Below are 18,564 nucleotides of genomic sequence, written 5' to 3'. Positions count from 1 at the left end.
AATCTGAAATGTGACATTAGAGTCAAAACACGAGTCGTTCAGGCTTTTGGGGAAATAGAGGAGGTGACGACACTCCTTTCTCCTTCAAGGATGGGAGGGAAAAAAACACTGTGATTACGGAGAGAACAAATGGAGCTTGGAACAAAAGGAGAAAGCGGTCATTATTCTGTCATTTCTCTGAGAAGACTTTGGTTTATGTTTCTTTCTGCTCAGGACAGATACAAGCTGTGACAAACAACCCCAAAACCTCCATTGTATTCCCGTTAGCTCCCCTTTGAATATTCCCCAAATTTTGCAACTTTATTGTATCTGATCACAAAATCTGTGTATTGCAATCACTGTACACTCGTGTGCTGTGAGAGCTTGCCAGGTGGAACTGTGAAAATGTTTCCAATCACACGTAAAAAATAAATAATAGAAGCAACCTCTTGTGTTGCAAGATCAAATTTACAAGGCTGCACTAATTCATTCAATTCAGCAGAACAGCAGCTCTGTGTTCTTCAGAACTTCACTCTGAAAGTGACAACTTTGCGTTGTGATGAAAGGATCGACTTTTTTTGAGAATTGGTTCTTGACGAGTCACTCGGTAAAACGAGTCGTTCTATTTTCTGACTTGGTTCGTTTGGTTCAGTTGAGCGAGGGAGGACATCCTGAACAATGAACGAGAGTTCATTATTTTCAGTATGTGAGTTTTCTCACACTCTTCTAAAAGATGCCCTTGAGTCCCGACTCCCGAGTCTTTTAAAAGATTTGTTCGCGAGGACTGAAACGTTCGTGGGTCGTGCGTCACTAGTAGAGATGCACCGCTCGATCGGGTGTTTTCATCTTGATTGGCCTTGACCGGTGACCAGTCGATCGGTGTCATATATATCAGATTCTGTGCCGGTCAAATTTACGCGCCCAATACTGTGTTCATGTACGCATACTCGTGAAAAACGTTCCGATACGCAAACCCAAGACCAATGTAATGTAGCGTGGTTGCATAGTTGACGGTCAAAAAGGAGAGAGAAAGAAAGAAAATGACGCTGTTTGGAGGTACTTCAAGCAGAGTTGCCGTTAGAAAAAATCTCCGGGACAAATGGCAGAAATTCCGGTCAAATATTATCTGTGTTTATTGGGCTTAAAAACAATTGTGAAGAATTGTTAAGCTATATAGAATGACATTGTCAAGGCATGTAGAAGTATGATGTTTTTTATTGAATATTCAAAATTAAATAAGTCCCCTCAGTTAATGTAATTTTAGAAAATAAATAAATAAAATGTACAAATATTAATACTTGAAATCAAATAATTTCCGTTCATGAACAATAAGTAACAAGTGCAGTCGCTTTAATTAACATTTCACTAACAAAACATTTTGATCAAATCAAAAACAAAATAACTATGGCAAGTAGGTCTAAATTAATAATAAAGTTTGTGGTGTAAAATATGTCAACGTCGTTTCTCCTCAGAGTTCAAGACACTGCGGCTCTGTCTCCGCTCCATGTGTGTCTGACGTGTTTACAAGCATAACCTGTCCACCTGCGAAGGGGCGGGGCTTAGTTCTACATCGACAAACGTGATTGGTCAGAGGTGAATCTTTCAGCACAGCTTTAGAGCGTCCAAACTGGTTGGCTTCCCGTTGCAACTTGCCGAGCGTGGAAATTAAAATATCTGCATACTCAAAATTCAATTATCCGCCTAGCACTTATTCAGATTGTGCTTGGAGGGAATTATTTTCACCAGACATTATGACCGGAGAGATTTAAATATGTCAGACTTCTACACATTTTCCCGGTCAAAACCGGCAATTGCTGGATAACAGAAACGCTGACTTCAAGGTAAACTAAGAAGATTAGATCAATTATCAATCTATCGTCTGACAAAATTCCAAAATTGTGCAGACTGCTCTGGTTATTCTTAGTACACGAGCTCCACTCGTGATGAAAGGTTCGACTCTTTTTTAAGACTCGGTTCTTGACGAGTCACTTAGAAAAACGAGTCGATCGATTTGATTCAGTTGGTTTAATGCACAGTGAGCAAAGGAGGACTTCCAGTGAACGAGAGTGAGAAGAGTCATTTATTATTTATTATATTTTTTTGCAATGATTGCAATTTATTTTGTAATGGGAAGTACCATATAAATATAATAGAAAGGTACTTTATTTGCACTTGAAAGTGAAAGAGACTTTCATTTGAAGTTTGAACTGGACATTTCCATGTCCTTGTTAATTATGTTGTGTCCTATTAAAACCAAGTGAGAGTTACAGGTTACATGATACTGAAACTTGGGGACAGTCCCATATTCCATAGTAACCGTTCCATGTTGTATTTTATTGGAACTCAGGAACAGTTTCGTGTTATATTTTTGATCCACAGTGAATAATGAACAATAGTAAACAAACAGTGTCAAAATCAGCAATGTCACAATTGTGGAAACTGAAATTTGCATCGGTAGTCCGTATGTGCAGCTGTTCTATCAAGATCAGGAGTTTAAGATTAGGATCAAGATCAAGATTAGGAGCATTTCTCTATTTTTGTGCGAGAGATCTACAAGGGGTGGATTTTCAACTGCATGAGGCTACGCAACCTTTTCCATAGAAACATGAAATAAAACTACGGAGAAATGTTTTTGTAAAGAGTGCAATCAATCAAGGTGTTGGAAAATAACCCACTGGGATGGCCGTGTCCCTCTTTACTACCAACTTCTGTTGAACAATTCTTTCGAACGGCTCTTTTGTTGGAATGAAGGGAACCGAGTCTCGCTGGGTGATGAGCCTTTCTTTTATTGTCAGGGTTTCTTGTGTTGTCATGTCGTGTTGATTGTTTAAGTTGCCGTCTCCTGCCACCGACAAATGTTTCCCCCTCCATGTAAGAGGTAACCTATGCTCCTCCCTCACCGGGAGGTGCCATGGCTAAAAAGGAGCGCACCCACTGTCACGTCAGGTTCACAAAGCGAAGGCGCACAAGCACTGGTCTGTGTGGAGTGTGAGATTTGATTTCAATGAGTTATTGTACGATTATTATTTATGTGTGAAAAATACTGTTTATACCTGTTCTACGCAAAAATAACTAACTTTAGTACCGGTTTTATTTAATTTTATTGTGAAATGTTTTTTAAAATATTATATATATATATATATCTCTCAATAAAAATGTATATTTGAATTATCCACTATCCTGGACACCTCCCCTCCAATCACATGAACTTTGCGAACTCTAGCAACCACCAATGAACTTGAACCCTTGTCTACCCCTCCCCCCACAGTCGTACACATAGAACATTACACAAGTTATTAATGGCGGACTACTATAAAAATATTTTTTAATCTTTTAACTTTTTAAAACAATTTTAAATATAGAGAGACCAAAACCGTACCGTTACCGTGGCCCCAAAACCGTGATACATACCGAACCGTGAGCCCACTGTACCGTTGCATCCCTACTACCTATGAATAGGCCATAATAACAATGAGCACAGTTTTTAGTGGTTAACAGGACAGTGGTTTAGTGCTGAGGGAATATTTCATTGTATAAAGTGTACCGTGGCAGGAAGAAGGTTGGGAGACACTGAACTAAATCGTTGTGTAGATTATCCCAAGGAGGTCCCAGCTCTTCAAAATAGACTATGTCACTGTGTCGTGCCGTGTGTCGTGTGTTAAGAAGCAAATCTGACCATATATATATATATATTGTGGTGTGGGGATGGTGTGGTTTGAGCAGTCACACCTGACCTGGGTCTAGGTAATTGGGGTCCAGGATCAGAGTGGCTGCATACCTGTTGCTCGTTGGTTGGTCTAACGAACAACAGGTAAAACCCCCATCCCCACACTCTCTCAGGAGAGAGAGGAGCCATGTGATGATACATCTCTATCTGCTTCTGGGCTTATTCCACCTAGCCCACTCTCTACAATAAACTGGTGTGTCTGAAACCACGTCGTGTCTCTGTGATGGAGGTCCCCGAAAACGCCACTTGGATGCCTTGTGGTAGGCGATACTCTCACACTGGCACCTGAACAGAGACTCTCCGGCACAGGGAAGGGACACAGAAGGGCCGTCTGAAGACGCCCTGGGGCCACTAGCGGGTCAACGGGCGGCCCCAGCACCAGCCCTCGCACCCAGGGGGTCTGGCGGAGGACTGGGGGAGAAGCAACCACAGTAGCCACCACGGAGGTCTGTGAAAACCCCACTTTGGTGGCGTGTGGTATGCAAAACCGCCACATATACACATATATACGTATATATATATATATACACACACACACACACACACACACATACATACACACACACACACACACACACACACACACACACACACACACAAATAATAATTCATTTTCAAACGCATTTTCATCCTTCGTTTGAGAAAACTGAAGTAAAAAATATTATTTAATAATCACTTCATAAGAAAACCTTGTTTTGAACAGTTCAGAACTGAAACGCCAACGCATTCCATAATCTTTTTTTTTTTTAACTCAGTTTCACTCCTTGACCCAGATCCCACGTGTGCCACGGCTTGCACTCGGGAGAGAAGAGATTCCGTCGTTTTATGTTGTTCTCTAATGCGTCTCCATCTCCCCCTCCTCCGCCCCCTTTTCTCCCTCATCTCCCTCCTCACACTTCTTTCCCTCCTCTCCCGCTCCCTCCTCCTTCTCCCCTTCCTTCCTCCTCTCCCCCCTCCTCCTTGTCCTCCTCCTCCTCTCCCCCCTCCTCCTTGTCCTCCTCCTCCTCTCCCCCCTCCTCCTTGTCCTCCTCCTGATCTTCCTCACCCTCATCTCCCTTTTCCCCTCTTCTTTCCCTCCTCTACAATCCCCTCCTCCTCCTCTCCCTCTTCCTGTACTAGTGAAGTTTGGGGACTGAGTGAGTGAGTAAGTGCAGCCTTCCTTAAAAGGAGAAAATATGTTCTTTTAACTGGAAAAAGGGAAGAGTGGTGGCAGTAACGAGGGAGCGATGGGAGGGGGAGAGGGAGGAAGAGAGGGGGAGAGATTGGGAAGGAGAGGGAGAGAGAGGTTGAAGACTGAGTGAAGGAAGTGAGAGAGTGTGTCCAACATTCCAAAGGCCTTGTAAAATATATCAAGTGGCCAAGCGCGACATACAAGTCCAGTGTAAATATTTAGCCGAGATGGAAGGTGGCGAATCTACACTCCCCCACCAAAAAAAAGACACCAAAACGGAAAGAAAAATGAATAGAATGCACTTCTATGAGGAAGCACAGGGGATAAAACACCCTCCTCTACTTAAAACAAAACGTTTCCACACTAGTAACTTTGTAACATGTTTTTATTTGAAGTTATTGGAGTAGTTGTTCCTGAATTTATTTGAAAGAGCAACTATCAGGATATTTTGTTTTTTTTCACGATTTTCAATTTTGGGCTTTTGGAGAAAATGCTTTAATAAATAAAATACAGGGGGAAAAATAAAGGAAAAATTTAGTTTTTTTTAAAGTTCACAGAATAAAACAGGTTTTTTTTACATCTCGCTAGCTGTAACTCTAGGCAACAACATTTTTTTTTTATAATTTTTCATTGAATAGCTACATAATTTCCCACATCCATTCGCTGGGGTCAACCTGCAAGTTGCCCCTTAAGTTGTTAAATTAAAGTTATCCCCAAAAAAACACCTCCTGCACTGTCCTCTGTGAACGCCGATAAAAACAGCTGAGTGCTCTTATTATATATTGTGGCAGACCAAGGGGTGTGGTTTAGACGGCAGCATGACTTCCTTTCCCGCCCAGCTGCCTTGAGTCGGCCAAATCCGGCTACGCGGCACAGATTGGTCCGATCCGGGGCAGGGAGCTTTCTTAATGTTTGTCTGTCTCACAGAGGGGATTAGCGCATGGGCTCATAAGCTCACCATGAGCTAGACTGGAGCGCCGTTCCTCCTGCACCCAAACCATTATTGTTTACTTACATTTACATTATTGTCCAACATCAGGACCCACGTGGGATTCGCCGGGTCCCCAGCCCATCCTGGCGCCCAAGAGGGGACAACCCGGGGCTCCGCCGCACCCACGGCCCCCCTGCCACCATCATTTTTTGTGTGAATGGGGATATTTACAGGTACCCCATGGTCCGGCTCTAAATTTGTTACAAGGGGTAAAAGCATAGGGTACAGGCTGTTGTTATTTCCCGCCTGTCGCACTCCCTGATTTTGGGCACAGATTGGCCAGGGTTGACACATTGATGAGAGAGGTTAGGGGAGTGCATTCACGGTCAGTAGGGAGATGTGAGTATTGCGGGGGCAGCGGAATCTCAAGTGGGATCTTCCCCGGTCCCCTTGACATTCCATATGGACAATTTTCTGCTGGAGCAGTCGCTGGATGATACCCTATGCGGGGCATTTGAGGGGGCAGTTTAAATCGATGGGGTATTGATGCGCCCAGATGCCACGCTGCATTTTTCAGTGGTACAGGTTTTATCGAGTGCGCTGTGACACTCAGACAGGAGAGGAAATAACTCAACTGCTGCTCACGAAGAGCCGCCGGGAAATGCTCTTCCAGGCGGTTCACCATAACCCAATAGCCAGTCACCTCGACCACGACTAAACCCGACAGCAGATAATGGCCCGCTTCTATTGGCTGGGAATTTGGACAGATGTGCATAGCTGGTGCGCCGTGTTTCCTGACCTCAGTTAGCCGCAGTACCCATGGTTATCGCTTTGTTTAAGTACCCGATACACGAAGCGGTGCTTGAGAATACAAGGGGTGGAGGTGGAGAAGGCAGACGAGTTCAAGTACTTGGGGTCGACCATCCAAAGCAGCGCAGAGTGCGGGAGAGAGGTGAAGAAGAGAGTACAGGCAGGGTGGAGTGGGTGGAGAAGAGTGTCCGGAGTGATCTGTGACAGAACGGTTCCAGAAAGAGTGAAGGGCAAGGTCTACAGGACGATAGTGAGACCAGCTATGTTGTACGGTTTAGAGGCGGTGGCACCAACAAAAAGACAGGTGGCTGAACTGGAGGTGGCAGAGTTGAGGATGTTGAGATATTCATTGGGAGTGACAAGGATGGACAGGATTAAGAATGAGTACATTAGAGGGACAGCTCAGGTTGGACAGTTTGGTGGAAAAGTGAGAGAGGTGAGATTGAGATGATTTGGACACGTGTGTAGGAAAGATGAGAGTTACATTGGGAGAAGGATGCGGGGGATGGAGCTGCCAGGCAAGAGGATAAGAGGAAGGCCAAAGAGAAGGTTTATAGATGTGGTGAAGGAGGACATGCAGGTGGTAGGTGTAAGGGAGGAAGATGCGCACAACAGAAGGTATTGGAGGCAGATGATCCACTGTGGCGACCCCTAACGGGAGCAGCCAAAAGAGGAAGAAGACACAGAGGCGGTGCCAATGTGCAGTATTACGGCCACAAGTGTGGCGCAGGAACTGTTTTAGGTCCTCTCCCGAGTCAGGATTCCAAAGGATATCCTGACCAACCAGGGCACTTTCTTTATGTTTCCACACTTTCGGCAATGTTACGGGTTAAGTGGGTGTTAGAGGAGTCCACGATGGTCCACCATGGTCTAGCCCATCGTGCTGGTGGGTAAGCCCGATGGGTCAGTCCGGTTCTGCGTAGACCACCGAAGGGTGAAAGCAGTGTCAAAGTTCAATGCCTACACAATGCCCTGGGTCAATGAACTTCTCGATCAGCTAGGTACAGCTCGTTTTTTCACAACACTGTAATAACCAAGGTCTACTGGCAGATTCCCTGGTCTCAGGAGTCTAAGGAAAAATCGGCATTCTCCACTCCGTTCGGATTCTACCACTTTCGTACACTTCCGTTCAGGTTGTTCATTGCCCCAGCCACCTTTCGGAGACTCATGGACTGCGTCCTGTGTCCGCATGTAGCATATGCCGCGGCCTACCGAGATGATTTAATCATTCACACCGACACTTGGGAGGGACAAATGCAGCATGTGGGCACAGTGCCTGAAGTCCCTGAAGTCCCTGAAGCAGGCAGAGCTCACTGCCAACCTCAAGAACTGTGCCGTGGGACGGAGGTATGCTAACTGATGTACTGCTTGGGTGAAGGCCTGGTCCAACTCCAGCTTGATAAAATCGCTGTGGTCAGGAATACACCGAGACCCAAGACCAAGAAGGAGGTGAAGCAGTTCTTGGGTCTACTATAGGAGGTTTGTACCCGACTTTTCGGTGCTAACCAGCCCCTTGTCCGACTTAACTTGAAAGTGTGCTCATCCCATCCAGTGGTCAGAGAAGTGCCAGTAGGCGTTTGCGAGGGTAACATCAGCTCTCTGTGGGAAGCCAGTATGTGGGGGAACATGGGGGGGGGGGCGTGGTTAAGCCACGGCTGCAGAGGGCAGAAGGGCTTCCTTTCCCACTACCGCCCAGCTGCCTGGAGCTGGATGAATCACCGGATGAATTTTGTTAAACGTTTGAAATAAAGACTCTCGCCATGTCGACAACCCACAGCCAGAAAGACTGCCTAAACCCCTACCAGTGAGCAGAGACTCCCACATATACATATAACTTATACTGTATATATTAAAAAACATATATATACACACATATATACAGTGTGTGTATATATATATATATATATATATATATATATATATATACACACACATACATACACACACACACACACATACACACACACACACACACACACACAGTATATATAAAAAGTCACTTTCATTTAACAGCGAGTGCATTCTGCCTCCCCGCTTATTTAGTTTTCACCTCTCCATCATCAGTTTTAATGCAGATTGTGATGTTGCAAAGCGAGGCTCGTCCTTACAGTGGAAGAAGAACACTCTGCAGATAATGAAGAGACTCGTCAGCTGCAATTTATGGAAAGATGAAACAGAGGCGTGTGTACAGAGGTCGTCATCATTTATCCAGGTCCACTCAAATAAATCCAATCTTGGATTATGGTTCAAAAAAAGAATATATATAGATATATTTACTAATGTAATGTTTCCGAAAAGGAAAATTACAACAACCAGCAAATTTCGAGTGATGCCGTTTTTAGTTAATGATCACATATCGGAATTAGCCGATCACAATGGGGTTAAAGCAATATTCTGAATATTGCAACTGTCACATAAACACCTTAACCGGGATATGATTGGCGGATTCCAAACTTCCCCTGCATGGATTTGACCCAGAAATTTTTTTTTGGGCAGATAAACAACGGCCACCATGGCAACCACCAGTACACGCGTGCAACTTTGGACGGAAAGTGAGAGCGTTTTCACGTTGAGTTTGATGAGGGAACTAAATATAGTGAGATATTTGGATGGACCCCAGACCCCAAATGGGGACATATTAGGTGTCAAGAAGAGAGGATGGTGGACGTAGATTTTTCCCGCACAGTAGAGCAAGTACTTCCTGTCAATAACCCGACTAGGCCAGTTGTGGTGGAAACGCTGGTTTTCCAGTAATCGCATTATTCCAAACGCATGTAAACACCTTAAACATATTTTTATCTTAACCCGCATATTGAGATTAATCTGGGTACTTACTACATGGAAACACACTGAATGACAGGACCAAAACTACACCCAGCCAACCCCGAAAAACCCATTTGAAAATCCCTAAATGAGATTACAAGGAAAACCCCACCTTCTTATTCTGTGGTTCTAGAGGAGTTGACATTTTGGGGTAATACAGGATTCCACGTGCCTCTTTGAATAATCTATTAATAAGAAAACGAAAATAAATAAAGCATATAAAAGACTGGGGTGAGATTATCATAATGACAATGGCCTTTTCCCCAATGCCTGGTATATCACGTGAAGAAAGATAATCAGGCATTTCTGAAGCTGAAAATGGAGATATGGGAAGGTCTGACCTCCCAATTTGCATGATAAAGTATGTGTGACATAAACACTGTACAATTCAGCCTTATTATTATTATTTTATTATTATTTCCAAGAAACCCATGACGGACAAAGCAAAGCAAAGCTGTTTCACCTCTGACACAGCTGCTGTGTCATTCTGAAGGTTTACAACTCTTTTACTTTCGACATAAAAACTGCACCGGCGGCCGCAGAGTAATTACGTCCAAACACTCGCTGCGGCGCTCACGTCGCCCACGTTCCCACGGCTGAATTCGGCGAGGGGGCGTTTCAGAGTTTTGACTGGACGCGAACAAACACGGAGCAAATTAAAGATGTGTTTCTCTGATACCGAAAAGGAACTGTTTGGTCTTAAGGCCTTGACTCGCTGTTCAAATCAAAACACAGTGAGGAGCTTATTTTTTTCATTTTGTTGTTTGTTTGGCCGTTGTTGGTGAATTTAAGGTTGTCCTCTGCCAATATAACAAGCTGGGGGGCGGGGGGTGAGAAAACATGTCCGACACTAAATGACCGTGTCCCAATGTAGACATAACATGAAGGGCAAGGCGCCTGCAGAGAGATAGATGGATAAAATTATAGATCGACAGAACCATAGAAAGATAGAACGATTGATAGAATGATAGATAGAAGGAGAGATACATAGAAGGATAGACAGAGATAGATCGATCGATAGAAAGATAGATAGAACAATAGAAAGAATGATAGAGAATACCTTTAAAGACAAACTTTAACAAATATTCAAAACAGATTTTTGGCCAAATCATCTTTCTCTTCTTCAAGAAAGTATCAGTCAGGGCTTTATTTGGAACAGAGAGGTACATTTTAAGGTAGAAACAGGGGAAGGATATGAACTACATGAATATGAAGTGGCATTAGAACAGTTTACTTTAGACTAGACATCATGGTAAGCGATTCGGAACTGCAATGATTCCAAGTTTTGGAGATAATAAAGGACTTTTTTGGGGGGTGGGGATTTACACTGAACTTCAGACAGGCAGTCAAGTATGGAGCCAAGCAGCAGGTGGTGTTCACTTGACACATTTTGACATAGAAAAAAATCTGAAAAAATCCTTACATTGAAATTGAGAACTCATCATTTCAAATTCAAGACTTAAGCACTTAAGCACTTTTTTTAAGGACCTGCAGACACACTGGGAGGGTCTTTATTGTGTCATATTACCCCAAAAACAGTCTCCTTGAGCTCCACCTGGTCCTACCTCGCTCTGAAAATAATCTGATGGCATATTCAACTGGAGGTTTAAAGGTAACTCTAGTGTGTGTGTGTGTGAGTGTGTGTGTGTGTGTGTGTGTGTGTGTATGGTTTAAAAATGAATAAATACTTGAATATACCCCCTAGCATCCATAGGAAACTATATGGTTGACACAGCTGGTGTACTGCAAAATTCCGAAGGAGCCTTTAATTCTGTTTTTAAACATTTATAAGTCATTTTAAATGTATTTTGAATTTATCTTCTGATTAAGCCTCTTGACTCATAAAGAAAATAGTGCTCTTTTAGGTCTACATAGTCCCAACTATTCTTATTTTAATCCAGTTTTAAGCCTAAATAACCCAACGAATCAGATTTTAGGAGGTTATTTTAGATGACTATAAAATATACTTATACCCGAATGTCCTGTGTGTATGCACGTCCGTGCGTGCACGCGTGTCCGACGTGCACGGCAGTGTGGTGTTTTGCAGCCTGGAAATGCGTGTTTTCTCAAGCTTTAGGCGCTACAGGTGACCAACCTGATGCGCCACTACACACACACACACACAATGGTGTGCGCGTAGGCCTGCATCAACACACACACACACACACACACACACACACACACACACACACACACACACACACACACAGGTGTGCGTGTAGGCCTGCATCAACACACACACACACACACACACACACAGGTGTGCGTGTAGGCCTGCATCAACACACACACACACACACACACACACACACACACACACACACACACACACCACCACCACCACGGACGTGTCCACCTACTGGGTGCTCTTGGGGTAGAAGGGCAACGTGACGTGGCTCAGTTCCTGTGGGTTGAAGACGGTGGGCTCAGCGGAGATCGCCTGCCGCTTGGTCCTCTGGTGCTCCGCCAGGTCGCTCTGCTTCTGGACCTGCACGGCGGGCGGCTTGACCACGGAGCGGTACTTGTCCAGCTCGGTCTGCAGCTTCTGGATCAGCTCGTCCTTCTGGTCCAGCTCCAGCTCCAGCTCGTCGATGAGCGCGTCCCGCTGCCGCAGCTCCTCGATCTTCTCCTGCAGCGCGTACTGCAGGTCCCGCAGGGTTCCCATCGCCGAAACTTCAGCGCGCAATTCGGAGTCCCCTTATCCTCTCCCCTCTCCTCCGCCTTTCTGACAGAGAACTTCCACCAGGCATCAACAGGGTTCCTTTTTGGATGATGATGGAGAGGAAGAAGAAGGAGCACCAGCTTGTTCCTCGCCCTCACGGACTCCGTCCCTGGAAGCAGGTGTTTCAAAAAGAATCCTCCGAAAGCCAAATTACGCGCGGAGCAGCGAACCAGGTTTTCAGACGCGTTTCATCCAAAGTTTCTCCTCTTCTCTCTCTCTCTCTATCTCTGTCTCTCCCTCCCGCTCTCTCTCTCTCTCTCTCTCTCTCCCCCTCTCTCTCTCTCTCTCCCTCCCCCTCTCTCTCAGTCTCTTCCTCCTCCTTCAGCTTTGCGTCTCCCTCTCACTCGGTGTGACATCGGAGGACCGTCCTCCTCCTCCCGGTGCGTCAGGCGACAGAGACCCGGAGGGACAGTGTGACGAGAAGGGCGCCTGCCGGAGCCCGTGGCACAGCGCAGTCTGCGTGGGGCGGGTGGACAAAAGACAGTGTCGTCTCACTCTCCAACCCTGCAAGAGCAAATGAACGAAGTCGCAGAGAGGGCGCCGTTGCGCGGGGGGAGCGTGTCCCCAAATCACACAGGCGCTCCCCGCAGGAGCTTGGTCGGTGCTGCAGGGGGTTTAGAAATAGATGACCTAATGGCAGCTGGAGGTAATTGAAGTTCAATGAGCCTTTTCCTGTGCACGGAGACTTTTCATCTCCACGTTGTCAAGCGTTGATTCGTATGTTTTTATTTTTATTTTGGAAGGCTCCCAACAATAAGAAGACGGCTTTGCAGATGTGATGGACTACAGAGAATGAAGAATTATTCATCATGATAAAAATCGGGACGTGAAAAAACACAAAGCAGATGTTGATTCATAAATAACTTCATCATCAGGCCATGATCCATGGTCCAAATGACCCCTAACAGACACACATGCCATAAATGTATACAATCAAACATAGGGTTTTTGATCCAAAGTGGTGGGACTCTACTCCTTTCAATTCATACTAGTGCACAAAAACAATGAGCATCTCTACACCATTGGTTCTCAACGTGGAGTCCAGGGACCTCCCAGAAAATCATATCTCACAATAAACCTCTTCTCAGACTGGGGTCCTAGAGTCTATCAAATGGGGTCCGTGGCCTGATGCGTATCAATTTCAGGGTCCTCGGTGGGAAAAAGGTTGAGAATCACTGGTCCAGGGAAGCCCCACAGCTTCACAGCAGCACCAAAATAACCCAGCGCCTCAAAGCCCCATGGTGTCTCTTCATATCAGTTCATTTAGCCAGACATCACATGCACCAACACCGTCAAGGACAAGCTGACGGGATGCAAAGACAGTTAAACAGCCTGTGAAAGAGCTAGTACACCAATAAACCATAGGAAAACATGACAAACATTGCATTATTCATCACAGTGTGCTGCCTAACAGGTAGAACTGTGTTCATAGAACCTCATAGAGCAGTCTCTGGTGGTCTGATTGAAGATCACAGGTGTCCTCTAGTGGCCAAAAATGGCAAAACACCAACTCTACCACAAATGATGGAAACAAATAGGCACTCCAACACAACTGCAGGATAAAAAAAAAAATGTCCCAGACGCATTTTAGAGTCATTAGTGAGTGACTTTTAGACTTTTATCAATGAAAACTGTCTATGAAAGATCCGTGTAGCATCGATGAGGAGGAAACTCGTCATTTTCACTGCTCAAAAATCAAGTCAAGTCAAGTTTATTTCTATGGCCCTTAATCACAGCACAGGCTCAAGGGGCTTTAAAGGCCCACATGTCACATAGAAATCAGCAGCATCCCCTCATCAATGATGTGAATGACATCAAAATGACATTGGCATCACCCGAGGAAGAAACACCTGATGTCCTTGCTCTCTCGGGAACACCTGAATACCTGATCTTATATTTGCTATGACTAACTATTGTGGTTTTTTTTGGTGTTGACTAGTATTAAGTTGTTGTATTGGCATTATGAACTCACAACATATGAGTGTACTTATCATACTGCACTAACATGCCAAAAAATATATCACTAATAACACAACTTTGATTCTGATCCCTTGCGGCTATCTTGCACTTGTATGTGGTTGAATTTAGAAACAGGGTCATCTGCAGGTCATTTACAGGGCAAAGCGTGGACTCCTCAGAAACCACGAGAAGTCCTTAGTGTGGAACAAAGTTGGCGGCACACCTTAAAAGTTTAGGGTCCTCTGAGTATAAAGCAAAGGAATTCAGATAATGCAGCGATAGAACAACCTGATAATCCCAGCCAAAGCAAATCAGTTATGACCCAGACTTGACACTGAAGAGTCACTGTGGCCCCCTCTTTGGCTTTATTTACACCACCCCCATCCTGCTCTCCTCTCCTCCTCCTCCTCCTCCTCCACCGCCTTCCCTCCCATCGTCCTTCAAAGCAACCTCTGCACGGGAGTCGTCGGCGTTGAATTTCCCCTCTCCACCGCCCAGCTCAGCCCTTTCCTACGCAGATCAATAGAAACAGGATCCTCCACGCCATGCTGTGGTAATCCGATGAGAGGCGAGGGCCGCCGCCGGTGCGGTGCCGCGTTCCGACACTAATGGGGGTCACAGCGTCTTCTGACCCCCACCAGGCCGCCCGGTGGGCACCTCGCAGGTCGCCCAGGCGACGACACATTGGGATGGGTCATTCATTATGGTGAGAACACCTCCATCACTTCTCATCAGCTTCAAGGAACACCAGCCGTGGCCTCCAACTGCTATGAAGGCACCTCTGTCGTCTCATCAGCACTTCATTGAACAAATGTCAGGGGCGGAGAAAGGGGAGTTATGCAATTACCTCATCCAGGCTAGATGAGAGGAGTCTGCCTTCTCGGGGAGGGGGGGCATCATCATCTTTCTGCTCCATTACGTTGTTGGACGATCTTAGACAAATCAAATTCCCAGACCAATTAGTTGTCAAAGTCATTTGGACGGTTTTCGGCGGACACAGATTAGGCCTAATCTTAAACATAAGCCCCTTTCCCACATGGAATCTATAAGACTGGTGGATAAAAAATATCCAGCAGGAGGTAGTCATTCACACATTGGCCTCCTTTATGGAGAAGTTCTGTATGGAGTCGGTTCCCACACTAGATGACTGTTACAGATACAGTATGTAATGGGGTAGGATTAGTAGTTATGTCCAGTGCATATGCGATGGTTTGGAAAAATCTTTCTGCAACGGATGTACAATCTTAATCGCTTTTGGTTTATTCCTGGCTCTCAGAGACCAGCGTTTCGGTTTCCATCTCCGCGTCTCCCCACCCTTTGCTCTTCCTTTCCCTGCTCTGATGGATCAGGGACAGAGTGCCCGTCCCATTAATGCGATGCAATAACCCGAACCCAATGTTATTAAATCAGTGTGATCATTTTCAAACTGTCTTACACTCTCGGCCTCCGGAGAAGGAACGTTCTCCACCCGTTCTATCGCTCCCTGTCCGCTCGTTCCCTCTCCGGCTCCGTGCTCCGATTTAAGCGATTTGCTTGTGCCCGATGTCACCACATTCGAAGCGCTTTATACTTACCGAGCTGACATACACCATGTAGTGCCCCTCTCCATCCCTCACTATAAAAGACACGTTTATGGTCTGAGCGGCATTTTTAAGACTGTCTGTAGAGACTGGACTTGTTTCAGTTTCTAACTTTTTGCAGCCGAGCCACGGTTTGGATCGGGCTCTTGTTTTCTTCCATAAAACAAAGAAATTTTGAAATAAATGTACAAAATAAATATTAGTAAAAACCTTGTGCTTTGCCGGTATTCGGATTTGGCTCCTCCCCTACTTTACGTCCTTGTCCCGGCAATGTTACTGCTTCCATTGTCACACACTTCCATTCACAGCGGTTCCGGCATTTTCCCGGAATCGTTCCTTTAATGGGGGAACTTAAGGAACGACTTTTACGGAACATCGACACCGGCTGGAGTTCCCACATTACATGGAACCTTGCAGGTGGAGGTAGGGCTTTCAGTGCAAGGGGGCTTTTATCACACCTTTAATCTGGACTAACTGAAATGGCCTTTTCTCAATCAAAGCATCAAAAAATCTAAAAATTCTGATTTCCAAAAGGAAAATTAGAGCCAATCTAGGTCTAAGTGAAGGTTAAATTCAATCTTTGGATAAATGGAAGTGGGCCTTCGACAACAGAGGAGATGGATTATCTGGACCAAGACCAGACAGAAGGAGACGACTAGTCCTTCAAAACCTTAGTCTATATGACGTCCTAGTCTAGAACTCCTTAGTCTTGAATTAAGTAACGTCTCAGAAAGGCATTTTTACAAACTGGATTCATTTAAATAGGATTATCTTAGTCCTGGTTGAGATTAAACCCCCGTCTGCAAAACTGTCCATTGTCTTCTATTTACTTGTTTTAACAAAATGTCTCTTTTGAGTCACAGAATTGCACAACAAATCACTGAAAACAAATGTGCAAACACACACACACACACACACACACACACACACACACAATGACACTCACCACTCACACACACGCTGTTATTTCTCAATGATCTGCTTGGGATGGTTGGGAAACAACAGTGCGGTCCAGAAGCCACAAAACAGCTGTGCATCACCATCACTTCTCAACAACCATTTGATGTTCTTCATCATTGAGTTCCAGGATATTTTTCAGCACGTCCCCGTCTTTTACCGACTGTTGTGGTGATGGAGAACAATTAATGTCTCGTCTGGTCTTGTCTACAGTGTCATTATTGCTAATGAATGAAGCCGGAAATCATCCAGACACCTTAACTGATTGTCAGTCAGGTCTTAATTGAGTTTGGGTCGTGCACTAGTTCTGTGTGCACTGTGTTAAGACAGGGGGGGGCATTTCTACTGGAGCGTTTGTATGGAGGGAGATGGAGGCAGGGTGCCAGGTGACAGATTTCAGGGGAGGAAAGAATGAATCAGAGGAGTTGAGAAGTGAGAAAGAAGAGAGAAAGAGATGGCGTGTGTGTGTGTGTTTGTTTGAGCGCACTAGGTTAAAAACACACACACACACACACACATATACAGGATATATAGTCTATACATAAAATATGATTAAAAAAATTATATAACTATATTATACTATATATATATATATATATATATAAATCTATATAAATATAAAAAACATATTATGTATACAAAATATATGAATAATAATTATTGAAATTATGTATATGTATTATATATATTTATATTATATATATATATGTATATATATGTGTGTGTGTGTGTGTGTGTGCGTGTCTGTGTGTGTGTGTGTGTGTTATTATATATTATTATATATTATTATGATAAGTATGATTTTTTATATATGCAGACTACGAAGCTAAAATGGGCTTCAGAGGTGATGAGGGAGCAGGCATATGGTCCAACAAAGCGTTTTCTAATGGAGTATTAAATATCCTCATCAGACATGCACTCCAGCTCCCCCTAAAAGCCCATAATGCGCGGTGCTTCCTGCACTCTGTCCTGGGGGGGCAGCGCTGATGGAGCGGATCAATTAGGAGCTCGGTGGAGCTGCGTCATCCTCCCGTCTCCCTGAGAATGAACGTGCGCGCTCCATTCAAGGCGAGCGACGCGCACACACCCCGGCGGCGTGGGGCTGCGGAGGGAGGAGGAAGCCTCCGAGATGTGCTCCGCGGTGGAAAGCTCCGCGGAGCTCTGTGCGCCCCAACTTCCACTCCACTGTGCAGAATCACACATGCAACACGCAAGCACCGGCGGTCTCTTCACGGGGGTCGGGGGGGTTGTCTTACCAGTCGGACTTGGGGAACCTCCTGAAGCTCTGCCTGGACAGGTCCTGGTGCGTCTGGGGCTCCGCTGAGATGCCCTGCGCCCGGCGCGTCCTGGGTCCCAGAAGTTGCGCGCTGGGCAGCACGGACTGGCATTTGTGAAGCTTCCTCCTCAGCTCCTGGATCTCGTCCTCCCGGTCCGCCAGACGCCGCTCCAGCTCCCGTATCCGCTCCTCTTTCAGCAGCAGGATCTTGGCAAAGTCCTCCTCCAGGTCGCTCATGGTTGAACACGGTCCCTCGCCCGAACTTCTCTCCTTCCCTTTACTCGGCGGCGACTCGAGGGTCTCCCTGGGATCGGACAGGTTGGAGCTAAAAAACATTCAAAAAAATTAAAAAAAAATAAACTCCCCGACCCCCCGCTCCAAAAATGATTGCGCTATAAATGGCACCAATAATAACAACAATAATAATAATAATAATAATAATATTAACAATGATGTGGTAATCCTTGCTCTGGAGCAGTGAGGGGCAGAGGGTCGGTCCAGCCCTGCAGGGAGACGCTGCTGCTCCTTCTTTGAGGATCCAGTGACAGCGGCTCTTCCTCCCAGTCTGACCACCCCCTCCTCCTCCCCCCTCCGTGCAGAAACACCAGCCAAGCTCTCTGCTGCCCTGT

At 45.3% G+C, this 18,564-nt stretch overlaps 1 protein-coding gene across 3 annotated transcripts in view; it reads right to left on the bottom strand.

Annotated features, from left to right (window-relative positions):
• LOC307241945 (cGMP-dependent protein kinase 1) overlaps positions 1–18,172 on the bottom strand; it is a gene marked incomplete at its 5' end in the record, with an annotated part of 125,210 nt that extends 107,038 nt beyond the window's left edge. For 2 of the 3 annotated variants that reach the window (XM_080016228.1, XM_080016227.1), the window contains one exon: positions 11,802–12,106. In XM_080016228.1, coding sequence (XP_079872354.1) covers positions 11,802–12,106 — 305 coding nt within the window. Of the gene's footprint in view, positions 1–11,801; positions 12,107–17,915 lie in introns of those variants that run through there. The other variant, XM_080016229.1, reaches the window with a different exon arrangement.
• Positions 18,173–18,564: the final 392 nt, after the last annotated feature.

The sequence above is a fragment of the Zeus faber genome (genome assembly GCF_960531495.2).
Source record: "Zeus faber genome assembly, chromosome: 16".
Classification (NCBI taxonomy): Eukaryota; Metazoa; Chordata; class Actinopteri; order Zeiformes; family Zeidae; genus Zeus; species Zeus faber.
This window is presented reverse-complemented; position numbering and strand designations above follow the sequence as displayed.